At 36.7% G+C, this 13,072-nt stretch overlaps 1 protein-coding gene across 1 annotated transcript in view; it reads right to left on the bottom strand.

The window, feature by feature from the left end:
- The window catches only part of TPP2 (tripeptidyl peptidase 2), a 78,694-nt gene that overhangs the window by 32,240 nt on the left and 33,382 nt on the right, over positions 1–13,072 (bottom strand). The window contains 10 exon segments of the mRNA XM_023738545.1: positions 71–147; positions 442–571; positions 816–932; positions 2,119–2,273; positions 6,046–6,152; positions 7,942–8,018; positions 8,717–8,874; positions 9,552–9,720; positions 10,507–10,622; positions 12,455–12,603. Coding sequence (XP_023594313.1) covers positions 71–147; positions 442–571; positions 816–932; positions 2,119–2,273; positions 6,046–6,152; positions 7,942–8,018; positions 8,717–8,874; positions 9,552–9,720; positions 10,507–10,622; positions 12,455–12,603 — 1,255 coding nt within the window.

Genomic DNA, 13,072 nt, shown 5'->3' with positions numbered 1-13,072 from the left:
AAAAGGGGGTGCTGCTGGGGCATAAACATTATACTACTTAAGTGTCTACCATTCAATAAAAAAGTATTACCACTGCAATACTTTCCAGTGCTGCAAGTTTCTGAAAATGACTGGGTAAGCATTTACAAGATAAAATCAGAGAGAATGCTGTTATTTTTTGGCAAAAAATAAAAGGTTAATGCCCAATAATCCCTGACCCTAATAAGTCACGACTGGGATCAACTATTGTGATCTTCCACCCTTAACCCTGTCGGTCAGGTTGGAAGCCGCTACTGGGGCTGCCTCCCAGAGATTCAGGAGGATTTCTAGTCTGGAAAGTCACAAACTGAATTTCTATCTCTAGCATTCAGATGGATTTAAAAAAAAAAATGACTCTCCTGGAAGAGTATAAGAGTAAGAGATGCCCCCCACCCCCGCCCACCGCCCCCACCAACAGTTAACATTTGTAGCCTCTAAACAATGAATCATACCGTAGTGTTTGGACCCAGCTCTTCAAAGTTATGCAGGGAGCCAGATCTTCATATTTCAAGGAGGACTGAACGTCAAAACGGTTGATTCCTTCTGACGCGTGCTACAAAGGATATTTATCAAATTAGTTTATTAAACGGTGTTAAATTGTATTTTTAAAGAATATTTTATACCTAAAATAAATATTTCTAATACAAAGTTTATAAGCATCCATGAAAACAAAGACTACTGTTACTTTCAGAACCACAGGTAAATTCTCCATTAAAGTTTAAATCCAACTAATGAGGTTATTTTTCAATAGTATAAATAATACACATTAAAAATGATGGAAAGGTCATGGAACTTACAATATTTAATTGAGGAGCAGTACAAACTATCCCATGGAAAGAAATGGTATAATCAATATTGACATCACTAAGACTTGCCCACCAACGAGCAATGCAAAATTCAATTGCTTTCCCACCCTGCAAATAAAAATAAAAATAAATTATAAATATGTAAAACTTTTTTCTCATTTTTCCTCAAGTTACAGAATATAAACATTGGGTGTTTCAGAGCAATTCTATGCTTTCAAATTTTTCCTCTTTGTACAGCAAGAAAACGCAGAGAACTTTTTTCCAGTTGTGCTTGGTGTTATATAAATCACAGTTGTACAGATAAGCGCAGGATTTAAATACACACTGTTATCTACTCATTATCCTATACTTCTTGCTTGTCATAAAATATCTGAGGCAGTTTTTGAGAGTATACACAATAACAGTGGAAAATAAATTAGAATAAAAACTTAGGACCAAAGGGAAAACATTTAAGAATGATGACAGGAGAGAAGACATTGCAGCTTTGTAAGGCGTATTCAACAGCCACAGCTGAATTCTGGGCTCAGAGCTCCCTGGTTAACCCCACAAAATAAAATTAGTCACTTATATGATTCTCCCTCTTAAAAAAAAAAAAAAGCAGGCCAAGCTGTCCCTAGCACTGAGTTTTAAGTTTCCCAGTAATCGAGGTGCTAGAAAGTTTAAAAAGATCCATCAGGTAACACTGACATACAGGTGTACAAGTGGAAGTGATAAGAAACTACAAGAGATGGGAAGGACCACATGACCAACTAAAACCACAAAGCAGCAAGTGTGAGGAAGAGCATCAGGACATCCACCATCTGCAGAGGAAGGACGAGTCATCATCTCTAACACTACAGGTAAGAACAGAGTAGAAGGAGATCTGCCACATGTGAGGTAATTTAGGTACGTACAGAGCAGGAGAGCTTCACCTAAAAGCCAATCTACCCTCATCAATCCTCAACAACAGGGTGTTAATAAAGTAACTTAAATAACATGGAAAACAGCCCTAAACTAAGGAAACAATCTCACTTCAGAGGAAACAATCTCACTCAGGATTCAAATTACAAGGTGTCGGAATTTTCAGGTTAGCACTTTTTTTGACTGAATCAATCAGGATTAATACTTACCTACAACTGTCTCACGTATCCTAATTAGACTTCTTATCTTCCTACTTCATTTATTCAGCATTGACAAAATATACAGCCCCAAGGCATTCTGAATACAAACTACAAAACCAAATACTTAGTCTAAGCCCACAGTACTAAAAGGAAAAGAAAGTATTCTAGGATTTCAAGACATTATTTAAACTTACTAAGACAGGAAAAGCTTCGGTCAGTGTTCCTTTTTCCGGAAGGGAACAAAATTTATAGAATTCATGACTTCGATAGGCCCTCTGCTTCACAAGCTGTACTGCATGAAGAACAAATTTGGCTGACACCTCAGAAGAACATGAACACACCGTAACTTCTAAAATAAGAAGAGAAGAAGCCAAGTTTTAAAAGCAACATAAAAGGGTTTTATGCTTACTTGTTTAGGGAATAATATACCAAGGACAAAATAATATATTCAAATAATATCTGCATATTTCCATAAAAACAAATGGATTTTTATTTATGCATACACAGATGTGCTATGTATCAGCTAAAAGGGGACAAGATTTAGCTATGAAAAGTAAATAAATCAGTACTAAAAGGAACAACCAATATGCTGCAATCAGCACAAAACAGCAGGCTTGTCCACGTATGCACACACAATTACCTTAATTAGGTATCTTTTAAAATCCCTCCCACCTCTAAACTTTTCCTCTGGTTCAGGTGGAAAATCAATCAAATGATAAAGAAGATTATAATTCTGGAAATCTCTTATTTGTTAACATGCCTAAATTCCATTAGTATGTATTCAGCTTCACTGATAACTTTTCCTAGTCTCTGCTTCTTGGTCTTTTTTGCTTCTAGAAAATATGACCAACAGAACTACATATGCTTAGCTTCATTCTTAGGCAGAGTTGGGGGTAAGCCAAAATGGATGTAGAGCAAGATGAGCCACTTATTTACAGAACAGCTGCTCTAATTCAAGAGCATTATAAAGAAAGGTTCAATGCTCTGGTCCACAACGGCAGGCTGACACACAGCTCTTTGACACTAATCGATTACTAAGAATATAAAATCTACTGTTATGACAATATTTCTAATTATCTGAAATTGGAATTATTACACTTCTAATCAAAGCCAGCTAAATGCTTTCAAGCTACTTATCTTCTGGATCATCAGATACATTCTTATAAAAAAAAAGAAAAAGAAAAAACAATTATATTTTAATACCAATCTAAGCAAATCATAATTATGGCATTATAATTACTCAAATTCACCACTAAACAAATATTACATTTAATATGAGTTAATTACAGATTTCCGTTAATATTCTCAGTCTGCATTTCACCAGAACAACAGTGTTGTACAATTCCAAGCGGCACTAGGTGAATGGTGGTCCAGAGTTGCGCGACACACCGCTCTGACTACTCCCCAGCACAACTGTCGAGTACATAAATGTACACTCGCTCTTCACTTAGCGACTGTCTCGTTATCTGGCATTGCACATTCATGGTAATAGTAAAAAATCTACTATCTGGCTATTTTGCACATTAGCAAGGCAGCGGGCATGGCGGCAAAGGCTGCAAAGCGTCCCCTTCCATGTGGAGGGTCTCTGAGTGGTCTCCAGGAAGCTGGGCTGCGCTGCCCCTCTCCCTCTGCTCCCTCCTGCAGGCGGGGGATCCATGCCCAGCTGCTGTGTGGGGCCAGCCTCCTCCACGACCACAGCCTCCGGCAGTGGGTTTTTGGTTTGGACTTGTGAGAATGATGAGCACATCAGTAAATCTTAGCTGTAATTATTTCTATGATCACATTTTCTAAATAAAAAACAAAACTGGACAAAATGGATGGTATGAAAACAGAAAAGTCCTCCACTTTCGCATAATGCTGATTTCTGCATAACAACCTGGTCTTTGGAACTTAATCATGTCGGTAAGTGAAGAGTGGGTGTAATCTCAACATGGATGTGCTACATCTCAGGTGCTTTATAAAATCTCTAATCCTTACTACCTATCACCTCTTGCTACCGAGTCAATTCCAACTCATAGCAACCATACAGGACAGAGTAGGACTGCCCCACAGGGTTTCCAAGGCTGTAATCTTTACGGAAGCAGACTGCCACAACTTTCTCCCACAGAGCAGCTGGTAGGTTTGAACCGTTGACTTTTCAGTTAGCAGCTAGGCTACCTGCTAACTGCTGCACCACCAGGGCTCCTTTAATCCTTACAGTAACCTATAAACAGCATTTTTAGTTGAAACAGAGGCACTGAGAGTTAAGAAACTTGCCCAAAGTAAACATTAGTGTATGGCAGAGTCTGAACCTAAACCCAGACTTGTCCATCTGGAAAGCCTGTGCCCTTTCCACGATTTGATGTTGTCTCCTTACCCAGGTTCCCCTACCTGCAAAACAGTGGGTTTGGACTAAATGCTCTAAGGCACTTCCTAGGAGAAAAAGCCTTTGGGAGCAGGGTCTTTATCTTGTTCACCACCTCAGCCCTTTGAAAAGGGCATGGCATATAGATGGTATGCAAAAAGATGTTACATGAAGGAGCGCAGTCCAACCCTGATTATCTTCAGAAGGCTATCCATGCTGTAATAGTTCCATTGTTATCTGACGTCCAAATTATTAGGCTATACAGGACCCTGTCAATTAGCTGCTCTGACTCCTGGCTTTTGCTACTTATTATTTTGCTGTTATCCAGTTATACAAAATCAGAAACACGCAGACTCTTAGCTATACTTAGGCCGGAGCACAAGTCGTGCATTTCCTGTGATATCCAGTGACAGATAAGATGAACTGCATATGTATGGATGACCGCAAGATGGTATGGAAAACCACGAAGACAACCAGCTCTTCCCAAATCAGGTCTCACACAATGTGATTTCATTTGGCATCAACTTTCTGAACAGATACGTCTCCATTTACAGACAAGTACAAAAATACATTCCTCAATGAAATATAAATACTTGTAATAATAATGGCATCTACCTGCCTACCTCATAGGATTCTGATGGGGACTAGATGAGATCATCTATGTAAAGTGCCTAGCAGACTGCCCCAGCACAGTACGTACTCAATAAATGTTGGTCGTGAATTTAAATTAGGTGACATTTTTTAATTGCCTACGTTTGTTTCTTCCCATCAATGTGCATGAGACATGATAGCATACATTCCTACTCCCATACTGATTTCTGAATTGTGTAATTACTTAGGAAATGTAACCTGTGAAGGAAAATATGCTATATCCACAACCTCATATAAAGAATGATACATGATTACGCTAATAGAACTGTAACATATAATTTAATAGCACTGTCTTTAGCAATCATTTTGATGCTCAAAATACCCGAGACGCTAAAGTGAAAACTTTGTAAACTTCCAATTTCTTTATAGAGTTACAAGAATTAAAGCTCTCTTTCTGCCCTGAGATAATCTTTAAACCTGAAACCAAAAATATTCCCTGAAGTCTTCTTAAAATCAAACAACAGCTTAGCTTAATAAAAAATGTCTGCCCTGAGCATCATGCTCTTTTAAGAACTATCTATATGGAATCAAATTAACAACAGCAATTTGAAAGATTAGATAGGAATCTTAGGGGGCAGTGAATTTATCTTAATGCCGGAGGAACAACTTAGAAAAGGAGGGTGAGGATGGTTATACAACTCAAAGAATATAATCAGTGTCACTAAATGGTACCTGTAGAAACTGCTGAATTGGTGTATGGTTTGCTATATACTCAACAATAATGAAATAAGTTAAAATTATATTTTTTAAAAAAGGCTCTATTTCTAAAATTCCAAAAGTTTAACAGTTTGAGTTTTAGGAACTGCTAGATTGTTTAAATTTATTTGTAGTATTTTTTAAAGAAATTATTAACAGATAAGTCATCATTGTAGATTAAGTTAAAAGCTTGAATATTAACACATTTTAGGATGACCTAGGTGATCTGATGTATAAGCGAACACAAAGCAGTACTCGATCTTTAAAAATTTTTGAACTTAACAGCAAATCTTGGGTGCCAGATACATATATTATTATTATGAGAAAAGTATGTATTACGGAGATAAGAACCCTCTACGTGGCCATAATCATAACAGGGACAGAATACACACAAAGACAAGTGGTCAAGACAAACTTTAATTCTACTTACCAGCCCATGTTGCACCCTCAGGAACCTCAATAAAATGCCTTCGAATTTGACCAGGTTTAAAATGTACATCTGAAAAGGCTACATCATAATGTGATGACTCATTTACTCTGAAAATTAATAAAAATAAATTATTAAATGTGATATTCTGATAAAAATAGGTTTATACATAATAAGCCCACTGGTACTCTAGACTTTATCCAATAAATTTAGGAGAAAAGTTCATTAAAAATAAACACGAGGGCTTAAAAGCTGGCTACAAACAGTATGTACAACATCACCCCATTTTTGTAGTATGTTAGCAGAGACAATTTCTGGATAGTACAGATGGTTTTTTTCTACTTTTTAGTTGTCTGTTCTATAATTTCTCTGTAAGACACACATGTACACTAAAAAAAGCTCTCTCTCTCTCATCAAAAGAATTCTCCAACATTCACAGAATTGTCCAATTATCAGTATCTGGATGATAGCGAGTCCTAAATATTAAAATCAAAGGTAATGCTTTGTGTCACTGATACTATCTATAACTATAAAACTGATATTAAATTAAACCCCCTTTGTAGCTTCAAAACACTCCTGTGATGTAATAAAACAGTAAAGAAGAAAAGATAATTACTTTCACAGTATTTTTGTAAGAAATCAAAGAAACATAGAGGTCAAATCTACAATTACCCATGATCAAACCTAAAGTATATGCAAAAGAGAAATTCTAGTCAGTACAACTAACACTGAGTGCTGTATGTAGATAAGAGGCATTGCATTAGGAGTTAGAGATAAAACAATGAATAAAACATAGTCCTTTGCCCTAGACAGAAAATGATCAGGAATGCTTAATGTAATATGCTCTGGATAGACAAAAGGTGATGGTGGAAACCAGATGAAGAGTACCTGGTTCACTCAAAAGATGGAAAAAGCTTCCTGAAGGAGATGATGTTTTAGCTAATTCCTGAGGGTTTATGTATATTACCTTGTCTAAAGTTCAACTGGACTTTTAGGGAATATAAGAAGGTAATTCTTATGCAATTGTTCCACACATATATCACTTTTTATCTCCTCAATCTCACCGTATGTTTCTTATGGGTTGAGAACTGTTGCATATTTAATATTTACCAAAGTAACTGGCTCAACAGAAATTGTTCATTTAGAATTTTTCACTTGTTTCCAGTATTTTCATATTCCCAATCTTACTCTCTCATTTACTAAAAAATTTATTTTGTTTTGAATTATACTGTATAACAGACTCCATACAGTTCTCAGTAAGATACAGCCCCTGTGCCTTTACTGAGTCATAGTCAAATGATGTAAATTAAATAAAAAATTATAACACATTGGCTAAGAGCTGTAGCAGAGGCATGAGACAGACAGAAGGCATTCACCCCACCTGGGGGGATGACTGGAGTTGTGCCTGTTAATTCAGAGACAGGCAAACGAAACAAAGGAATCAGCTGTGGAAATGAACATACTGTAGAGGGAATTACTGGATTAGTGAGTTGGCTGAAATGTGTAATTTGGTGTATGGCATGACAGGAAACATTGGCTGGGGCTAGACTTTGAAGGATCAGATAGATCATTGTTTGCTATTTTAAGGAGCTTGGACTTGATATTTGGGAGTGCCACTGATATATTTTAAGCAGGAAGTAATATGATCATTATTAACCTTGGTAGGAAGCAGTTTCAGTGGAGTGGCAGAATATCCAGAACGCAGTCAGTTATTCTCAGTTAACAAGGAACAGCATGACTGATTACGTGCCACGTTAAAATTCAAACTAGGAGCAGAACTAAGACTAAACCCAGTTTACCTCATTCTGGCCTAGTGATCCTTTAAAAGTCCACACTACTTTCACATATAGCCGTTAACAATCACATGTAATGGGAAACTGTTAATAATCTGTTACTTACTTTGCTGCTATAACTGCAGTTATTGGAACTCTGAACAGAGGCCCCGCATGAGGTGATGCTATATCATAGCCACATACCTTGAAAAAAAGAATGCTAAGTTTCACTCTCAGTAAACAAATTTTAAAAATAGCCAGAAAAAGAGAAGGAAAAAACGTGATTTATAAAATAAATTAATCTAATCTTAAAATTAAAGGTCCTAAGCACAGGCTGACATCAATTTCCTGGTATCAGGTCAAATAATTAAAAGCAATTAGTCTAAACAAACACATATGTAACAACCCTTGACTAATTCAGACTTATCAGGAAATGGGACTACCTCATCAAGTACAAACATTTTAAGTAAATGCATTTCAATTACTTTTAACTAAAAATCAGCTCAACTTAAGTATTATACACAGCTTTAGGTAGAGATACTGTTCTGATACCATTCTGTGCTTATTTACAATGATCCTTTGTTTAACAGATGCTTTCTTTATCAGAGTGCAAGGAAATAACCACAGCCTGAATTAAAACACACCCAAATTAGAGGGAGACCAAATTGAAGAGGTTCTGCTTCTTGAAGAGGTACTACTTCCCATTTTCCCTCTTAACACGAGGATAAAATAACGATATTCTTCAAAGACCTACCAGAAGAGCAGTAAAATCAGGGCAAGTATAAAGGTAGAGTTGCTTCTTAACAAGAAAGCAATACACGACAAATACATTCGGGATAGAGATCTTAAAATGTCAAACGTTTTAAAGAGTAAAGACAGTAAAAATTAAGATAGACTAATACCTCTGTATAATGCAATCCTTCTCTTAAGCCCCGGGGATCCACGCGTATGTTTATATGTCTACATTGATTCATGAGTTCCAAATGGCTAGGACACTGAACCCAAGTGGAATTTGAAGTTAAAGCTAAATGAAGCTGAAGGGATATTTTCTCAGGGTTTTCTGGCATTAAAAAGACCAAAAAACAAAGATTACCGTTTTTTCCTTTTCTTCCATTTTGAAAGTTTTATCTTCTCTAAAGAAAATTTAGCAACTGAGATTCCTCTCAATTGTAAAATGCACTATACATAGACTTTCAAAACATAGTTGAAATAAAACAGTCAAGGCAATCCTCCTTATATTTTATTACACTTATAGTGCGTTCACACTGTCACCAAACACTGCTACACCCTGAAAGAGTTTTAGCTGGATAATTTTCATTACTGCGGATTACGGTTATTTGACTGAAATCAAGCTGCAATTGAGCCCAACGGAGCTGCAGTTCGCCCTGGCTGCTTCTACTTCCAATCTCTGAGAGTTTTTCTTACACCCAAGTAGTAAAAGTGGGAGATAAAAGGACTTTGATGTTTTATTATCTACAATTTAATAAAATTCTAGGTCACTAAAGGCCCATTTTATTGTTTTTCTAGATGCTAACTGAATTGCCATTGTACTGGGGATCCCTAACTGCTCTCACATTTTCCCTAAAATCTATATGGTTTAAAATAATAACAATGTCAATTCACGCTTTCTCTTCAGAACATTTAGAACATCATCCCAAACAACATTTCTCCACTGTAATACTATTCGTTGGAATCATACATTTCAACGCTTCAGCTTACCACCAGTTTATTACTTACCTGTATCCTCTGGAAATATAGGTTCAATGCCAACACCATGATCTGAAGGTGCCGCCACTTGAACAGGATCTCGGAGGTAGATGCCACGGTTATTTCCAATAGTAACAGTAAAACCTAATTTATTAGCAAATGATGTATTCTGAATGAGGTAGTCGTAGGCTTTATCAACCTAATTAAAAAATGTGAACAGTGAGATATAAAATTTTTATTGCACATTACCAATCGATTTACTTTCAGTTGTAGCACAGGAGAAAGTTTCTTCTTACACTCACCTCTCTACACTGCGTGGTAACCCCAACTGACAATTCTACCTTTTGAGATGAAATAGCAGTCTAACGTACCACTGGACTCACCTTCCATTCTCCCTATTCACGTTGTTATTCCCAAGTGACCACATTTAGGAACTGCTCCATTATGCCATATGCCATTTGATTTACCAGTTTTTACCCTCTGCCTCTTTGCCTTCAATTTCCCACCTCTACACATTCAACACATATTTATTTTATTCTAACACATTGGATTAACTACAAAATTAGTTTTTATATCCCCTTTACTTACAGTTAAGAGACTACGATGACTATACAATCTAAATTTTAGATATAATTAATCTTTGTTATAATAGGAAATATTATCCAGTAATACCTGAGATATCTTTTTTTTTGGCCTTAATGAAGTATTTTATTTTTTAATTTTATTGTACTTTAGGTGAAAGTTTACAGCACAAATTAGTTTCTCATTCAAAAATTTACACACAAGTTGTTGCATGACACTCGTTGCAATCCCTGCAATGTGTCAGCACTCTCCCCCTTTCCACCCCGGCTTCCTTGTGTCCATTCCTCCAGTTTTCCTGTCCCTTCCTGCCTTCTTGTCTTTGGTTTTGTGCAGGTGTTGATCATTTGGCCTCGTATACTTCACTGAACTAAGTACACCTAAGATATCTTTCAAGTGACGATACCTGAATAATACCATGTCCTTGGGCAAATACTTCTATATTGTCAGCCTTGACTGCTGTGTTTTCTAGAGCTCTTCTGACTGAATGAACTGTGTAGTTAACGTTATTAGCTTTCAGACCTAAAATTAAATCAAAACACAAAAGTAGTGTTAGAGATCTAACGACCTGAAACTCCCCCTATTCATATAGCTGACATGTAGATTCTATGGTTTTAATGTTTTGTTTGACACTCATTTTTTTTTTTAAACTGAACTAAACAGTCTAACTCCAACTGTTTACATCACACAAAGATTTCATTTAACAAAAATTACTGAGTGTCCATACGCAATGGCAATAATGCAGGCCAGGAAGAGGTAATATAAATAAGTGTAAGAAGCAGCTGTGTGTTAACACTGAATGGTGAAGACTAGGGAGAAGTGACATTTTCTTTAAAACACTGCTGGTCAATATGGTTGCTTGTGTAGTTTTCAACCTGGGTGCAGGTTACAACAAACACCAGGGAAATGTAAAATAAACAAACAGAAGAGATGCTGAGACCTCACCACAGACTAATGGAATCAGAATCTTTGAAGGCTGATTCCAGGCATAGTATTTATTAAAAGATTTATAAATCTTGCATTAATGACTGTTGTTGTTATAAAAGATGAGTAATGTATCCTCCCTGTCTTCTCCAGAGCACATTAAACATTACATTGCAAGAAACAAATAAAACAAGCATGTAAATATTATGATACTGTACGAGCATCTCAAAGCGTGAGATTTTCTCAGTAAGAATCCAAAAAGGCTATGCTGTTATCAGAGGAACTAATAGACAATCTGGATCTTAAAGACTGCACAGGGGTTTGCTAGGCCAACAACAGGCAGAATGGAATTCTAGGCCGAGAACAGCATGCCCAAAGATGGAAGACAGGGGAGATTGTGAAATAGTTGGTCAGGTTGGACAAGACTAGAAATGGGGCTGGAGAGTCAACACAGGATCCATCCTGAGAGCTTGGACTCAATCTGGTAAGTAATGTGGTATGGACAGAGGACTGAAAATAAGTGGTATGCAATTACTGGTTCGTTTTTGGCAGCTCTCTGGTGAGTGGAGATGGACTCCATTAGGAGACACTTGGTGGACAAAGGAGACTGATACACTAGTCAGATAAGGCATGAACTAAGGCGGTAGGGGAGGAGAGAGGAGACGTCAACAGAGGGGACCGTTCCTGAGATGTGATCTTCACAACAGCCTGGCTACCCTAATCAACCCAGATGTCACCCTACTTAACACTATAATCCTCCTGCACACCCCTCCCCAGAAATGCTGACCTCTTTCTGCTTCATTTTGTTCCATGGCATTCACCACCTTTCAACATGTAATATAAACTATATTGCATTTCATTCATAGTCTGTCTCCCCAGCTGTAATGTAAACTCCACATGGGTAGGTATTTTTGATGTTTTATTAATTTAGCCCCATAGTCATTAACAGTAGAGAACCAATAAATTTGTTGAATAAATAAATAAATACATTCAAAATATCATTAATTCAGAACATAATTTTCCACCTTAAATTTTACTTTGATCCCAGGACTGCCAATTCTACCAAACCTTCTCTAGATGAGAACTTCAGAAAACAAAACATCTGTCTGCAATAAGGTAAGAGAAATTCATCCAACTGTTTTTTTACGGCTACTGTCTGACTTTATTTTATGCTACAAACATAAAAACATTTAGATACTTAACACCTCCTGACCCGACCTTAAAATAATTCATAGATTTTAGAACCAGGACCAAGGTAAACTATAAAATGATATTCAAAATTCATTTTATAATGTCACTTCTGTCTCATTAAGCAAAGTAATTAAAATGTCACTGAAATACATGTGGAGTAGTAAAAAATCCACTACTGTTCTACTTGAAATTAAAAAAATATAAACTAAACCATGTACAGTAACAGCCACTGGCCTTACCTGAAAGTATAAGGGCAATGCCTCCACATGCGTTAGGAGAAGACATAGATGTCCCATTCATTAGCTGAGTTCCTCGTAATGTCCAGTTAGGGACAGAAGCAATGGCTCCGCCAGGAGCACTGACACTCACTCCAAGGGCCCCATCAGCACTAAACATAAAGCCATTAACATCTGCTTATTGTAGTGAAAACTGGATGACATATGCATTCATAAAAAGGGCACTGGCCAAATAAATCTTACTACAGTATTATGGACAATTTGCAATCATTACAAATAATGACAAAGATATTACTATGGAGAAATCATCGCAGGAGAAAATGCCCAGCACGGCTTCTATTTCCACATGTGAGTATTTCTTTCCTTTTAAATGCGTGTACGTATCTGGGCTTATACATGTAAGGCCAAAGGTGTTAGGAATATTTATAAAGGGAAAATACAAGACACGCAATTCTCTCACAATCCTTTTAGGGATCTTGCTCAGATTCCTTGATAAATATATTTCTTTTTTGTCTGTAATAAATAGAAGCTGTTCCCTTTCTTTAAGATCTCACATAGCACTGTCCAAAAGAAATACAACGTTGAGCCACATACATAATTTTAAATTTTCTAGGTGCCACA

Source organism: Trichechus manatus, unplaced genomic scaffold, assembly GCF_000243295.1.
Source record: "Trichechus manatus latirostris isolate Lorelei unplaced genomic scaffold, TriManLat1.0 scaffold00118, whole genome shotgun sequence".
Lineage (NCBI taxonomy): Eukaryota > Metazoa > Chordata > Mammalia > Sirenia > Trichechidae > Trichechus > Trichechus manatus.
This window is presented reverse-complemented; position numbering and strand designations above follow the sequence as displayed.